General features: G+C 37.8%; 2 protein-coding genes across 2 annotated transcripts in view; both read right to left on the reverse strand.

The window, feature by feature from the left end:
• The window catches only part of GOLGA1 (golgin A1), a 52,464-nt gene extending 50,054 nt beyond the window's left edge, over positions 1–2,410 (reverse strand). Inside the window, exons 1-3 of the mRNA XM_029202980.1 lie at positions 2,318–2,410; positions 1,465–1,514; positions 323–620 (exon numbers count right to left, since the gene is read on the reverse strand). Coding sequence (XP_029058813.1) covers positions 323–457 — 135 coding nt within the window. The 5' untranslated portion in view covers positions 458–620; positions 1,465–1,514; positions 2,318–2,410. The remainder of the gene's footprint in view (positions 1–322; positions 621–1,464; positions 1,515–2,317) is intronic.
• Positions 2,411–12,886: 10,476 nt separating this feature from the next.
• SCAI (suppressor of cancer cell invasion) overlaps positions 12,887–14,443 on the reverse strand; it is a 136,430-nt gene continuing 134,873 nt past the window's right edge. Inside the window, exon 18 of the mRNA XM_029202334.1 lies at positions 12,887–13,144. Coding sequence (XP_029058167.1) covers positions 12,998–13,144 — 147 coding nt within the window. The 3' untranslated portion in view covers positions 12,887–12,997. The remainder of the gene's footprint in view (positions 13,145–14,443) is intronic.

Genomic DNA, 14,443 nt, shown 5'->3' on the forward strand with positions numbered 1-14,443 from the left:
ATGCTCCCAATGCAGGGGGCCCAGGTTCGATCCCTGGTCAGAGAACTAGATCCCACATGCTGCAACTGAGAGTTCCCATGCTGCAACTCAAGATCCCGCATGCTGCAACTCAAGATCCTGCGTGCCGCAACAAAGATCCCAAGGGCCGCAACTAAGACCCAGAGCAGCCAAATAAATACATAAATATCTAAAAATATATATATATAAAAACGGCTATTACAAAATAATAATAATAAAAATTTATTGCAAAGATTCCCTGAAATATTATTTTAAAAATACAATGAGGCTGTACCAAACATTAAAAACTAGAGAAGATACTTACAAAGTCATCTCCTGAGTCAGCTCCCATGGAGGCAACCGATTCCTTGCTCACTGATCGTGGGATCCTAGTAGCACCTCCTGGCCTCTGAGCGACAGCAGTCTCTTCTGCAATTTTCTTCTTTAGTTTTGCAAACATTTTGCTGTGTGGCTATCCTGCACTGATGGCCAGGTCTTGAACCCCCAATAGTCGTTAGGCCAGCAACCAGGAATTCCGAGACAGGTGCCTAAAAAGTTCCAGATATCCAAACTAACTGCATTCCCACTGAAATGTGGGCCAAAGGCTTGTGGCAATAGCGTATCTATAAATCAGATGAAAGAGCGCTCTAAGTTAAACACCAGAGAAATTTCACATCTGGGTTGTTTTGTTAAGCTTCAGGTTTCAAGATTAAGTTTCATAAGTTTACATGCACACTTACTAGAACACAATTACTAAACATCTGAAAAGCACTCAGGTGCTACAGATGCATGTACAGATAAGGAAATCCAGTCTCAAGGAGGTGAAGTAATCTGCCAAAGATTGTGTGGCTAAACGCAGCGCTGGCATTTGAACCCAGGACTCTGACTCACAAGTCCTTACTCTTTTTTTTTTTTTAAATTACACCACATTGGCTGTGGCATGTAACACATCAAGTAAAATTTCCCACGGCAAACATTAACATAATGCTTCTGAATCCTTCCCCCAATAATATTAAGTTCAACTACAGTTTAGACAAAAACATGTAACTCAATACAGGGAGAAGGTATAATGTTCTAATGTTCCAAGATCGTTTGGAATCAGCTGTTCACTAGAAAATGTTGACAACTTTTTTCCTAAAAAAACAGGCAAGCCAGCCAACGTATCAGATATCCTTAAATGTTTCCTGGAAATGCTGTGTGGTTCTCTTTTTTAAGAGTGACTAAAATTACCTCAAGTCAATTTCTTTTTTCACAATGATATTCACATGATATTCAAACATCTTTCCCTCCTAACGTGCATGAAACATTTACATTCTGGGTCCAAACTTAACTTTTGATATTTTGTGGAGGATAACTAAGCTCCACTCTAAGATGTACAAATGACTTCTTACCATTTCAGAGCATCCATTTAAGTCTGTACAATTCTTCAAAAGTTTTACCTTCAGTGTCTGTAAACCACCTACTCACCTGGCTTATCTACTAGATTTAAAACAGCTTGGAGGTCAAAGCTTTCTGTCCTGCATGAAGACAAAAATAAAATGCATTGAATATTTCCTCTCAAGTGTAAGGCCAAAATGTTGCGGGGTCGGGCCGGGGGTGTGGAAGAGGAGGGAGGAAGGACTAAGGTGAGGGGGAGAGAAAATCTGTGCTACCACAATCCTCAGGGGTCTCCCCTCCCTCACCCTGGTCTTTGCATCTGTGATTTGCCTAAGAGCTTCACTTAAAGGCACAAAGAACAGAATCTCTCATTGTAGTAAGTGGCTAAACTCACTTCGCCTTGGGAAGAGCAGTGAGCAAAAGAACTTTAACGAGATTAAGGTTTCCCAGGGCTAGTATTTATTTCAGTTGATTCTGACAGTCACACTGTTTACCCGGCCAGACCCCAGAGCCTTGACTCGAACTAAGAAAGTCGCTGAGAAAAAGGATGGCTAAGTTGGGTAAAAGAGCTTTCTAATGCCCGGGGGCCAGCCACCTGCCACGGCAGTTTGGATCCCACTCAGTCTCCTTCCAGACCCGCCCGTGCGTGGACTGTCAAAGAAGGGAAGGACCAATGTGTCTCCCATTTGACAGCAGGGAAACCGAGACCCACAGAGGAAGAGTGACTGGTCCAAAGTCGCGCAGGGGGGGAAATTCCGGAACCCCAGGCTTCAGGTTCCCAGGCCGGGGAGCCCGCCTCTGCCCCCACCCTCGTCCTTTCTGCACCCCGGTACTGCCCTCCGCCTTGGGTCTTGGGCAACCCAGTCAGGGCCTCTTTGGGCGCACTCCGAGACCACCGGGAGAAAGAGGGGCCTGCTCGTGTCTCCGGTCCCCGCCCGCGCACCTGCCGCTCTCTGGGCAGCCGGCAGACCCCGCCTCCGGGGCCTCTCGTGAGCGCCGGCCCGCGTCACCAGGCCCCACAGCCGGCCTGCGGGCAAAGCAGCAACCCGGAATCGCACTTCCACAAGCGCGCCGGAAGTGGCTGCGCGCGGTGCCTTCCCACCGTGCGCATGCGCCTGAGCGCCGTCTTCCCGGCGGCCGGCGCGAGCTTCGGGGTGGCGGTTGGGCCGGAACCGCTGGAGGGCGCGGGGCTGGGCGCTCCCTGAAGCCGGTCCGCCACGTCAGCAGGCGGCCAAACCCTCGTAGGAGGGCTGGATGGCTGAAGCACTTCTTTCCTTTTTTTTTCTTTTTGAAGGGGTAGGTGCGGAGCGGGGGAAGTGGTAGGAACCTGGTGCAAAGGGGAAAGAACTGATTGCTGCGGTGGTGCCAGCCTGCGGCGTGGAAACCTCAGGCCGTGGCTGCGCTGGCCCAACCCAGACTTTTCACTCCTCTCCCTGCATCCCAGTCTGCACCCTACACGGCCGCCTTGAACCTGCAAGCGCCTGCCGCCTTCCTCACGCTGGAACCTATGGCTCCACACGTTAGTACTGAGAATTCGCGCTTCGTAATGGGTGTTTTCAGTTTTGTGCCTGTGACCCACTTGTAGGACACGTAATGTGTCATTGAAAGAAGAGTTTCCGGAATCATACCCTTATTATATAGTGCAGTCTGATATATTGCATTTCATTAGAAACACACGCTAGCGGCAGCCCACCACATTCATTTCACTAGCCACTAATGGGCCTCCAACTTTTGACAGATGAAGAAAGTCCAGAGAGGTAAAACTGCCTTGTACAAAGTTACAGTACAAACTGGTAGCCTACGTCGGGTCTCGACTCCTTAATGCCAACCAAGCCAGACATTCCACATTGAAGTTGCACATGTTCTTGCCCAGACCCAACACCAGCCTGAGGGCCAGCAGCTTCAACCCAATCCCCTGAAACAATCCCTCCCTCAGTGTGTCCCACCTGGAGGAGGGCAGGGAAAAAACCAAGACTAGGACGTAGAAGAAATTTACAAACTAAAACAATAGCATCAAATCTTCAACCTCAAGACTGTTTCAAGTAACCGAGGAATTACCTGAAAGAAGCAAACCCTATCAGTTTAGCCCTTATGTTGTCAACAATCTGAAGAAGTAGCAAAAACTTTAAGCAAATAATGTTTATTTTTATATCGATGATACACTTAATATATACGTGAATTCAAGATACAAAATTCATTTACAAGAGTTCACACCTGATGAATGTAATCACATTCCTAGAGAGAACATTTATCAATGCAAAAATGTCTTCAATACACTGACAACAAAAATCAAATATTCTGTAATCTTGTTATTCAATAAACATCAAAACAATGTTTAACTCTCCATCCTCTACTATTTAAGAGCCCTCAAGGTGGTAGGCACCATATAACAGAAGAAAACATTGGAAAAGACAAGGGCCTACTGAATCTGCTCTGCAGAATCACAGTGTTTACTCTGATATTCATTTACTTAAGTAGTGAAAGGCTTGCTATCCTTTATGACAAATCACGTACCATACAAGAGTCAAAAGTGATGATCAAGAAAATAAAATGTTTTGATAACTTCTCAATTTCTAAAATCTATGACATATTAGCCATAACAGACAAAGCAGAAAAAGGCTGCTGAAAAGGAACACAATAGGAAAACATCCTTAAGAGTATGTATGGCTTAAGCAATTTAGAAACACAACAGATAAGACTTTTACAATACCACAGTTGTTCAAGTCCAATGATATTGACAATATAATTTTCCCCCTTAGTCATTGGTGGTAAATAGCCCCTTCAAATTTAATTCTACTGAGAACACATATAAAACTAGTGAATCCAAATGGTTTCTTGTCTCACAGAGCTGACTTGATGGATTTTGTTCTAAAGTATTAACCCACAATACCCAAAATTTAATACAAATGAGCAACAAGACTACGTTTCAAGGATTACAGTGATTTGTGAATAGCTAGATAGGCAACCAAATAGCTTCATTATTTGCACGACAGATTAGCAGCACTTGGATAAGAACTGTTACGTGAAAATTATTGTGCTTCAACCTCTCAAAGAGAGCTAATAAATATACCTCTATAATCCTTATAGTGTTACAATTCTATAACATTTCAGTTACAGACAAGCACAATTTTTAAAAAGTATTTCACACCACTACAAAATCAAGTAATTATATTCTCCAAATGTAATTTCTGTTATGATTGAAACAAGTGCATTTCTGCCTAATATCCATAATAAAGACAATAGGTTCACCATTATTTTCAGGGAAAAAAGACCAAATATAACTTATTTTAACTCCTATTTGATTATCTTAACCTTTAGTGATGACTTGAATAAAGAAAAGGGTATTCAACCTTACAATGGAAACTACTCAGACAAAATAATAATGTGGCCTGAAATGACAAAATTCTTTAGAGCTAAGTAGGAAATGATTTAAAACTGTTTCATCACATTCAATGATTAGTGAAACCACTATTTTTACTGGTGCTACACAGTGAAGATAAACCTATTTGGATAAATTCCTTCATTTGTAAACTCTACTATGAAAATGGTAGGACATTGCATCTGCCTGTCCTATTACCTAAGACCTTTCTACTTTGACAGGAAGAAGCCTCCAAAATGTATCTCTTGATTGTTGAGTGGCAAGGTTTATTAAAAACAACAAATAAAAAACAGCTGGAGAACTAGTCATATGATCTATGTGATGAAAGGAATGTAACCAGATAACTATAAAAAGCCACAAACACAAAGACCTAAAATATTTTACTGAACCATTGAGTTCTTTTTAATAAAAAAGAAACAAAAGTTTTTTAAAAAACTCATTCTGCAAGAAATAGTAAATAAAAATTCTTATTGCCCTAAAACATTTGAAGCAATTTTTCCTGCAGATCTTTAATACAACACATACCTATAATCTAAAAAAAAGTCAGTAACATGCAAAGAAGGGTAGGAATAGATTTTTTAATTTAAATAGTGTTTATTTCTATATGTTTGGAAATATTTACTCTTGGGATTATCATATATGATCATTTCACATTTTACAATGGTTTGATGTTTGAAAATATCAAACCATTTTACTGATTTGATGTTTGAAAAGACTTAGGGGTCAAATTGTAATGTTTACAAATCTTAATTTTCAATCACAGATAAGTGGACATTCATGACAGTTTCAAGAGAGAAAAGAATATTAGTAATATAGGGCTTCCCTGGTGGCGCAGTGGTTAACAATCTGCCTGCCAATGCAGGAGACACGGGTTCGACCCCTGGCCCAGGAAGATCCCACATGCCGCAGAGCAACTAAGCCCATGTGCCACAACTACTGAGCCTGTGCTCTAGAGCCTGTGAGCCACAATTACTGAGCCCACGTGCCACAACTACTGAAGCCCACGTGCCTAGAGGCCGTGCTCCGCAACAAGAGAAGCCACTGCAGTAAGAAGCCCGCGCACCGCAACAAAGAGTAGCCCCCGCTAACCCAACTAGAGAAAGCCTGCGTGCAGCGAAGACCCAACGCAGCCAAAAATAAAATAAATTAAAAAAAAAGAATATTAGTAATATAACATAAAATTTTAAATAATGTTTACTGCATACCTAAAGGAAGGCTAGCTATAATTCCCCATCTCATTCTGAAGTGACATAAACACTCATTCTATTAATCTTCATTCCATAAGCCTATCAGAAAAGTAAAAAAATCTCAACCCTAAAATTACCAATGTCTCAATAAACAATACTACACCTAAAAAGATGATTGTCTTGGGATGTAGACTGGAATTGTTCACCAAAATAGGAAAATATTCCCAATTTATAGTCTGTTCTATGACCAAATTCAGGCTTTATGATTAAGTGAATCTGGAGTGCAGAATTAGTATACCTCAAACTGCTAAAAAACTCTGAAAGCACTGTTCAAATATGTTTTTTAAAAAATCATACTGCTTAGACTAGTTTGATAATTTAAAATATAACTTTAAAAAAACACAAATTAACAAAAATATTTTTAAATTAAGAAATGGTGCTTCAGTCAGTGATTAACAACGTTATATAGAAATGGAATTCTTCTTAAAAGTCAATATTACACCAAACTAAGTTAAAAATACCAATTTTAGCTTAAGAAAACATTTCATATCTACAGAATTCCAAAGGAAATATTTCTATGGCATCAACAAATTAGTTACACTTGATTTAATACATTTATCTTTACCCATTTAAGGGCATGTCCCCCTACATCATCCTGACATCCTTCCCTTCAATAGGTGATTGATTCCATTCACACATCAATTATCCTTCCTTAAACACAAGGTATGTTTAATAAATCTGTGTTCAAAAATTCAGTGAAGCTGGGACACAGTGTAATTATTATGTTTTGAAATTCTCGTTTGAGGAAGATTAACTGCCTTAATAAAATTGTTTTTTAAGGTAAAGTGGTCACAGTATCCAGGAAAGAACTGGAGGTACAGCATGAACAGGTATAAAGTATCCATGTCTAAGACTGCAGGAGAATAGGGGGAGAGAGGACTTGGTTTTCTAAGCAATTCTTATTTAATTGCAACCTGACTGTTAGAGAGTCAGAGGTCATATTCACAATGTCAGTCTCATCTACTACACTTCTAAATGCTGCTGCTCTCCTCAAATCAATGTCCACATTAAGCATGAGTCAGTTCCATGAATTTTAAATAGCATAACATCTGCTCTGCTACTCTCCAGTTGCAATAAATGATTTGGTTACTAAAACAACTCGAACATCAGACACTATGAATGTTTTCACTGATTTTCTCAGAAAGAATACATCACCAAATTTTAATATGTATTTAAGAAAAAGGCTATTACAACTTTATTTAAAATTTAACATTGTAATTGAGAAGTATTATGAATACTTGGCTGACATATTAAAAATACAATGAAGAGGCAAACGTAACATTTTGGAGGACAGTAGAAATGACTCCTGACTTTTCTCTTTAAGATAATTTAAAATTGGATCAGATAGATTTAATCTTCTGAAGAATAATGGGGTAAATAGTTGTTTGCAGTTATATTTTATCAAGCAAAAAAATAACCCCTACTTAATTTTTGTGGTGAATGTATTCAAGTGTATATTAAATATCTCCTACACTCTTCCGTGCAAATAAATATGCCCAGTGAAGACCCAAGTAACCGAATATTGATCTCTGTGATACTCCATAGGTTCACAAATTGGCACTGCACATATTTACTATCCTCTTATCCTCCCCTACCTGTCATTCTTGGTAGAGGTTTGAAGGCCCCACTTTTATAGCATGCCATGCACCTAATATTAAGAATCCTACTTCGTGTGTGAATGTATCAATTTGCAGAACACAGTGGTCTCACAGAGACAAAGAAATACAACTGGAGGCATTTTATTCACTGGAAGCATTTTCTCAGATAAGCATACTCATCTTTGATATGCAGCTCCAATTAGAAAAATCTCTCGTTAGAAATGCCAAGACAGGACTAAATTAATCACAGCTGCTGCAAATATAAAGGTTATCAACCTCTTGTTCCTCATTAAATTCGACCCTACCTAGGTAAAGCCCTCCTCTACCTATTGCTCCTTTTTCTGCCTCACAGAGGTAAGATGAGACACACCGGTGAAAAAAAAATTGTTCCCAAATTAAACTGTGGTATCAGGCATTAAAATGGCAACTAGGAACATATTTCCCTACTTAAAGGACATTTCCCTATCTATTTTGAAATGTGATCAAAGTAATTTTTTCCACTGCCCCTTGATTCTCAATATAAATACTTATGTTACTAAGTAATAATACCCAACTACAGGCAAGAAAATAAAGTACTGATATAGCTTAAGAACCTGCTGGTGTCTCAGTTTCACATACTTAGGTTTTTCAGGTTCCTATCACTAATTTATCATCAGTTTAAATGGAAACTGGCAGATGATTTTAAAGCTAAGAATATCCAGCTTTCTGTTAAGATCTTCATGTCCTAATTTCAACTCCAAATTAGTCCATTTTACCCAAACACAAGCCCCTCAAAATAGAGGCTCACGATTGAGATACAGCCACAACCTAATTACAGCAGCATGAACAATGCCACCATGATGTCCTCACAGAACTTAAATAAATTCAGCCCACAATGGGTATGGGTATATAATATACACATACTGTATCTCTGCATACCATATATTTACAAATATGTACATATATACAAAAAGTATACACAGAGATTCAGCATCATGAAAATATATACATGCCACTGCAAATAAAATAAGAATTTCAAATAAATAAGGACAACAAAAGAGCCCTCAATGTAAATATCCTTAATACTCTCCAAACAAACATACAGGAACATATACACCCAAAATATCACCAGGAGATTCATACCATTCATATTCATATCAAATCTTTTTACTCACTTAGGATGGGGAGGTGGTTCTGCATCACAGGCAGTAGCCAAGTTTGCAGACCTTAGTACCTTACTATATTTCCTGTCCAGAATATTCTCTGTATATCAGACTGATTACAAGTCTCTGTGGATAACTAAGTACAAGATTTTTCAACAGAGTCCAAAACCCTTCTAAGAGACAGAAAGTTACTAACTCACACAGGTCAGAGATTAAACTTGGAGAAAAATGCTAATGAAAGCTCTCAAAATTAATATATACATTGGATTTGTTGCTTTTCCCTTTACCTCAAAGAAATTCAGTTCAATCACCACCTAATCTGTCTCAGGGAATACTACTGCAAGAAGAAAACAAAGCATAGTAGCCACAAGTGAGAAAAAATAAAACCCAGATCCTTTACCAGGAAAATTTCAGTCATGACTAGATTGCACTTTGCTTTTATAATCTCAAAACATTTCAACTTGGTAAAAATATAAAGGGTACAATAAATTCTATGTGCTTTGAGAGGTTTATGAGAGCACCACTTCCTAGGAAGAAAAAACCCACACACACATACACAAAGGATATACCCTGGCTAAAATCAAAGATAAAATGTCTGACTTGTGGATTTTTTTATAAATAATAAATTAAAATTTGCTGGGGCTGATTGATTTACTGGTTTCAATATTTGATATATTAAAAAAATACCATAGCTTTTGTGCCAAAATATAAATCTCTAATTATTTCTTTCTTGTTCATTATAGAAAGCAACCTGAGCTACTGGAAAGACTGGGCTGAGATTAGGAGATTTGAGTTTTAGTTCTAGCTCCATCTTTATGAAAAAAAAACTGAGTTTTTTGGGGTCGCAGCTTTCTCTTCTGTAAATTAGGGAAGATAGTCGCTTTATCAACTTCAGAAATATACGGACAAAGAAAGAGAAAACAATTCCATTGTGCTTAATTTTGTTTTGTATATAACTGACTTCTTGCACTCTTACACTATTTTGTTTACAGTGGTTCTTAGGTGAGGTGAGACACTGTATCAGAATCTCCAGGGGGGAGTTTGTGCAATTTGAAAGCAAAGAAGTGCCCTTTCTCATTGTTTTGCTTTGTTCTTAGTTCCAAAATTTAAATTTCTATGAATTCTAAAAATAAATAAAGGGTTTAACATTTTAATATTCATAAAGGGGAGCAGTATATATTGAGAAAATAAGATTCTCTGCCATTGCCATCTTGAGCCCATTGAGTGATTGTCCTTTTTCATTTCCTCTTCCTCAATTAAAGTAAGGTCTTAAAATGTAGAAGCTGGGTAACGGGTATAAAAGGTTCATTAAACTCTGTGTATGTTTAAAATTTTCATAACAAAAAGTTAAAAACAACAACAACAAAGGAATACAAGTGTTTGCACAAATGTAACCTTCACAATAAGGCCTACCCCGATCACTCACTGAAACATTATTTTCTGCCTAAAAACAAACGAAAAATTTCCCTTGCCACGCTCTAAATTTTCTTCATACTATTTAAAACTTTCTAACATAAATTTACTTATTTATTATATTTATTGCCTGATCCCTCCTATTAGAATATAAGCTTCATGAAAACAAGGACTTTTAAGTCTACGTTGTCTGTTTCACCAATGCCTAGGACAAAATCTGGAGTATAGCGTTGCTCAATACACATTTTTTTAAAGGCATGAATGAAACAATAGTTTAGAATTTTCCAGCACAGTTTTCCTCTCAAGATTACTTTAGTTCACTTTAAATTTTTAACCACCAGTAAGGAATTACACTACTATTAACTTGAGGAGCAAGGTCATCATCTAAACACTAGCTGTGAGTTCCAAGACCCCTTGTTCTTAGACAAACACATTACTAATAACAAAAGCTCCAATTTCTTCTGGAGATTCTCTCTCTGAACTAGTTTCTACAACAACTAAGTGGGACCCAGATATTTTCTTGAACAAAAACTAGGTAAAAATGATATAGAAAAGAAAATGTTGTGTATACTAAAATAAGGGAAACCAATTTTCCAGGTGGCAGGGGTGGGAAAATCAATATCTTTTGGAACCAAGAGTTCAAATTATAGAACCACAGAATTGGACAGAACCTTGGGCCAATGCCTTCGTTTTACAGATGAGAGTGCTAAAAAGCAGAGACATGAAGACACTTGTCAAAGGGCATAAAGCTAGTTACCAGGAAAGCCAGGATTAGAACTCAGGTCTCCTAATTCTCAAGCCAGTGTTCTTTATGTTAATCAAGTGAGGATAAAGCTCAGGATGATAAATATTATTTTAAGCATCAGAGAACAGGAGAATATGTGTTGCTAGTACTGGCACAGAACTTCCAGGGAATTGAAACAAGAGGTCAGATAACTAAGGACAGTCTATTGCTGTGGTTCAGGTGAACACTGTTATGAAAGGAAAGCTATGAAGTTTATTATTAAGGTACTGGGGGGAAAAAAAAAAAGGAAAGCAGTCTTTATCTGATAATAAAAACCCACTAGCAAAGGAAATCTCTCTCCGGGGTAACTTTTCCAAAGCCTTCTGAAATAATGTTTAAAAGAACAAACAAAAATGACTTTTAAAAAATTAATTAAAAAACCCACAAAGTCTCCCAAACCCAAGAACAATAACTTCAAGACTTCAGATGAAAAACCAACAAATTGGAACACATATATGAATAACTTAGACCAAAATAATTCTGTATGTTAGAAATAAAAACCAAGCTAAAAATATTACAGTAAAATTTCCCTAGGGACATAGGAAAGAGGCACCAAAAGCAAACACCTCCTTTCCCCTGGGACTGCCAGAGGTAGAGTTGTGAGCCTGTACAGAAAATTAGGTAGAAGGGCTTTTGATTCAACGATTTCTGAACTTGAATGCTGGGGAGTCAAAAGAGGGGAAAGAAATCATAGCTAGTACCTGTAAAATTATGAAGGGGATGAAAGGGGAGAAAAAACACAAAAATCTTTATATAATACACTGAACCCTATACAAAATAATAAAAAACTTGTGCATGAAATATAAAATAGTAAATATAAGGAGTTTTTAAAAACCTCATTTCCAAATTGTCAATGCAAAAGCAACTTCCATTTTAATTATATAACAATTCAGTTACCCTCAACTAAAATTAGTAACAACTCTGAAGTTTCATAAATCTGAACTAGGCAAAAAGATTACAAACTCTCTACTGTATACCACAGACCTCAACCTAGACAGTCTTTAAACTTGATCTCATTAATTAATAAAAGTTTAAATGGAATTCCTATGGAAACACTGTATTATGAAAACGACAACCTGATTTTTTGACTGAAAGATTTAAAAGTTGTTCTTTTTCACTTCCAGCATTCAAAGAATACAAAGAAAACAAAATATGCAAACATATCTCATGATAACACAGGACTCACACATTCCAAATGATATGTATCATCTCAAGACCTCAATTAAAGATTCAGCTTTTCAGATGCAAATCAATCCTATACAGTTACTGAAATTTTGACAGCATTTAAACAAATTAAATGCTTTTAAGAACTATCTTGGGCTTCCCTGGTGGCGCAGTGGTTGAGAGTCCGCCTGCCGATGCAGGGAACACGGGTTCATGCCCCGGTCCGGGAGGATCCCACATGCCGCGGAGCGGCTGGGCCCGTGGGCCATGGCCGCTGGGCCTGCGCGTCCAGAGCCTGTGCTCCGCAACGGGAGAGGCCACAGCAGTGAGAGGGCCTCATACCGAAAAAAGAAAAAAAAAAAAACCAAAAAAAAAAGAACTATCTTGATTAGGCGTCAAAGAATCACACATTTTTCTATCTACTAACTTGGAATGAAAAGAAATATTACGGAAGGGCTCTGTTCTTGATTCTTAGTAGTCCATGCTGGCTAGTTTCACATTTGTGAACAATTACATGTTTTCCAAATCCACACATTTAAGGTCCAAGTATAAGAGTTGGGTTTTCCTCATTATACAAAAATAAATGATTTACTCTTCTCAGGGTGAGAATAGTGACTATATGAGTGTAGGATCAGATGTTAGAGGTAAGTATCCATACCTCAAAACCAAAAAATAAAAATTCCAAGATTGAGTTTTTAAAAGACCTGAAACATTGTATTTTAAAACAGTTACCCTAAAAGTTTGAACAATTTTTTTCAGCTTGTTTTTAAAATGGTGGTCCTAAATTGAAAAATAAAAACTAAATAACACCACTATGTGTCTGTCATCACATTAGAAAACTGCACCATTTAAAATCTGTGGCAAATGAAAACTTGTTTCAACAGAGGATTTTTGTTTTAATAGTCATCTATGGTATTCTCAAGGAACACGTTTCGCACATCCAGAATGGATGCTAATTCCAAAATGTGCTTCTGGAGGTGAGGGTTCTCCACTGTTTCATCCCTTGGCAGTTGTGGATATGATTCTGGATAATTTCGTGTTTCCTGGTAAACAAAGAAGAGAAAAGTCAATTTTATAGTTTAAGGAAAGAAAATTATACACATTAATATTACTGTTAATATGAACAGTATTAAGAAGTAACTTAATATGCATATTTCTCCTTCGTATTGGTAATATATTTGTTGAACATACGAAATTGCTGACATTTGACCATTTTGACCCAAAATATGATAAGTTCATATGGTTCAACCCAATATATTCATTTAGTGAGTTATTTCATGAATATTTACTGGGGCCTATCATTTCTGGGAACTATGCTATATTGTGGAAACCATATAATTCCTACTTGCTGGGGGGAAAATCCTAAAATACACAGAATTTCAACAAGTATTTGTTAGTGAATAAATAAATACATGTTTCAGTAGAAATTAAAATGAGAGAAAAGACATGGGAAACCCTGAAAAGGTCAAATTAATGGGCCTGGGCAATTAATTATAGGAGAAGGAGGTGTCAAAAATGACTAAGATTTCAAGAATGGATGACTTGAAAGAAGAGTTGAGAGCTACTCAGAGAAAAAGAGATGTAAAGGAGGAGATAATTTGGGGATAGTATAAAGCTTCAGGTTTTAGGTATATTTTATTTAAGGTAATGGGCTATACAAAGAGGACAGCCCGTCAACCAGAATTTGAAAATTCAGGACCGTATCTCAGAAGACAGGTTTGAGGGTTTCCCTGGTGACAGATTGGTTAAGAATCCGCCTGCCAATGCAGGGGACATGGGTTCAAGCCCTGGTCCAGGAAGATCCCACATGTCGCGGAGCAACTAAGCCTGTGTGCCACAACTACTGAGCCTGTGCTCTAGAGCCCACGAACCACAACTACTGAAGCCTGTGCGCCTAGAGCCCGTGCTCTGCAACAAGAGAAGCCACCGCAGTGAGAAGCCCACGCACTGCAATGAAGAGTAGTCCCTGCTCACCACAACTAGAGAAAGCCCACGCACCGCAATGAAGACCCAATGTAGCAAAAATAAAATAAAATAAAATAAAATATTTAAAAAAGAAGAAGACAGGTTTGAGCAGTTTATGTCATACTATATACTATATACATATATAATATATACACTGATACAATCTACATGAAGATAAATATTAATAGCCATGAAAATGGATGAGGTTTCTAAGCATATTAGCAAAGAGAGTGAAAAAAAGAGTCCCTAGAAAGAGAGATGAAAGATCAGGGGCAAAAACAAAAAAAGGACTAATAAAAGAAAAAAGAAAATAGTTTTTGTAATCACATGGAAGCAAAAGAAGAAGACAATTTCAAGAATAAAGTGATTCTCATTTG

The sequence above is a fragment of the Monodon monoceros genome, unplaced genomic scaffold (assembly GCF_005190385.1).
Source record: "Monodon monoceros isolate NGI ecotype Baffin Bay Population unplaced genomic scaffold, NGI_Narwhal_1 Super_Scaffold_5, whole genome shotgun sequence".
Taxonomy (NCBI): Eukaryota; Metazoa; Chordata; class Mammalia; order Artiodactyla; family Monodontidae; genus Monodon; species Monodon monoceros.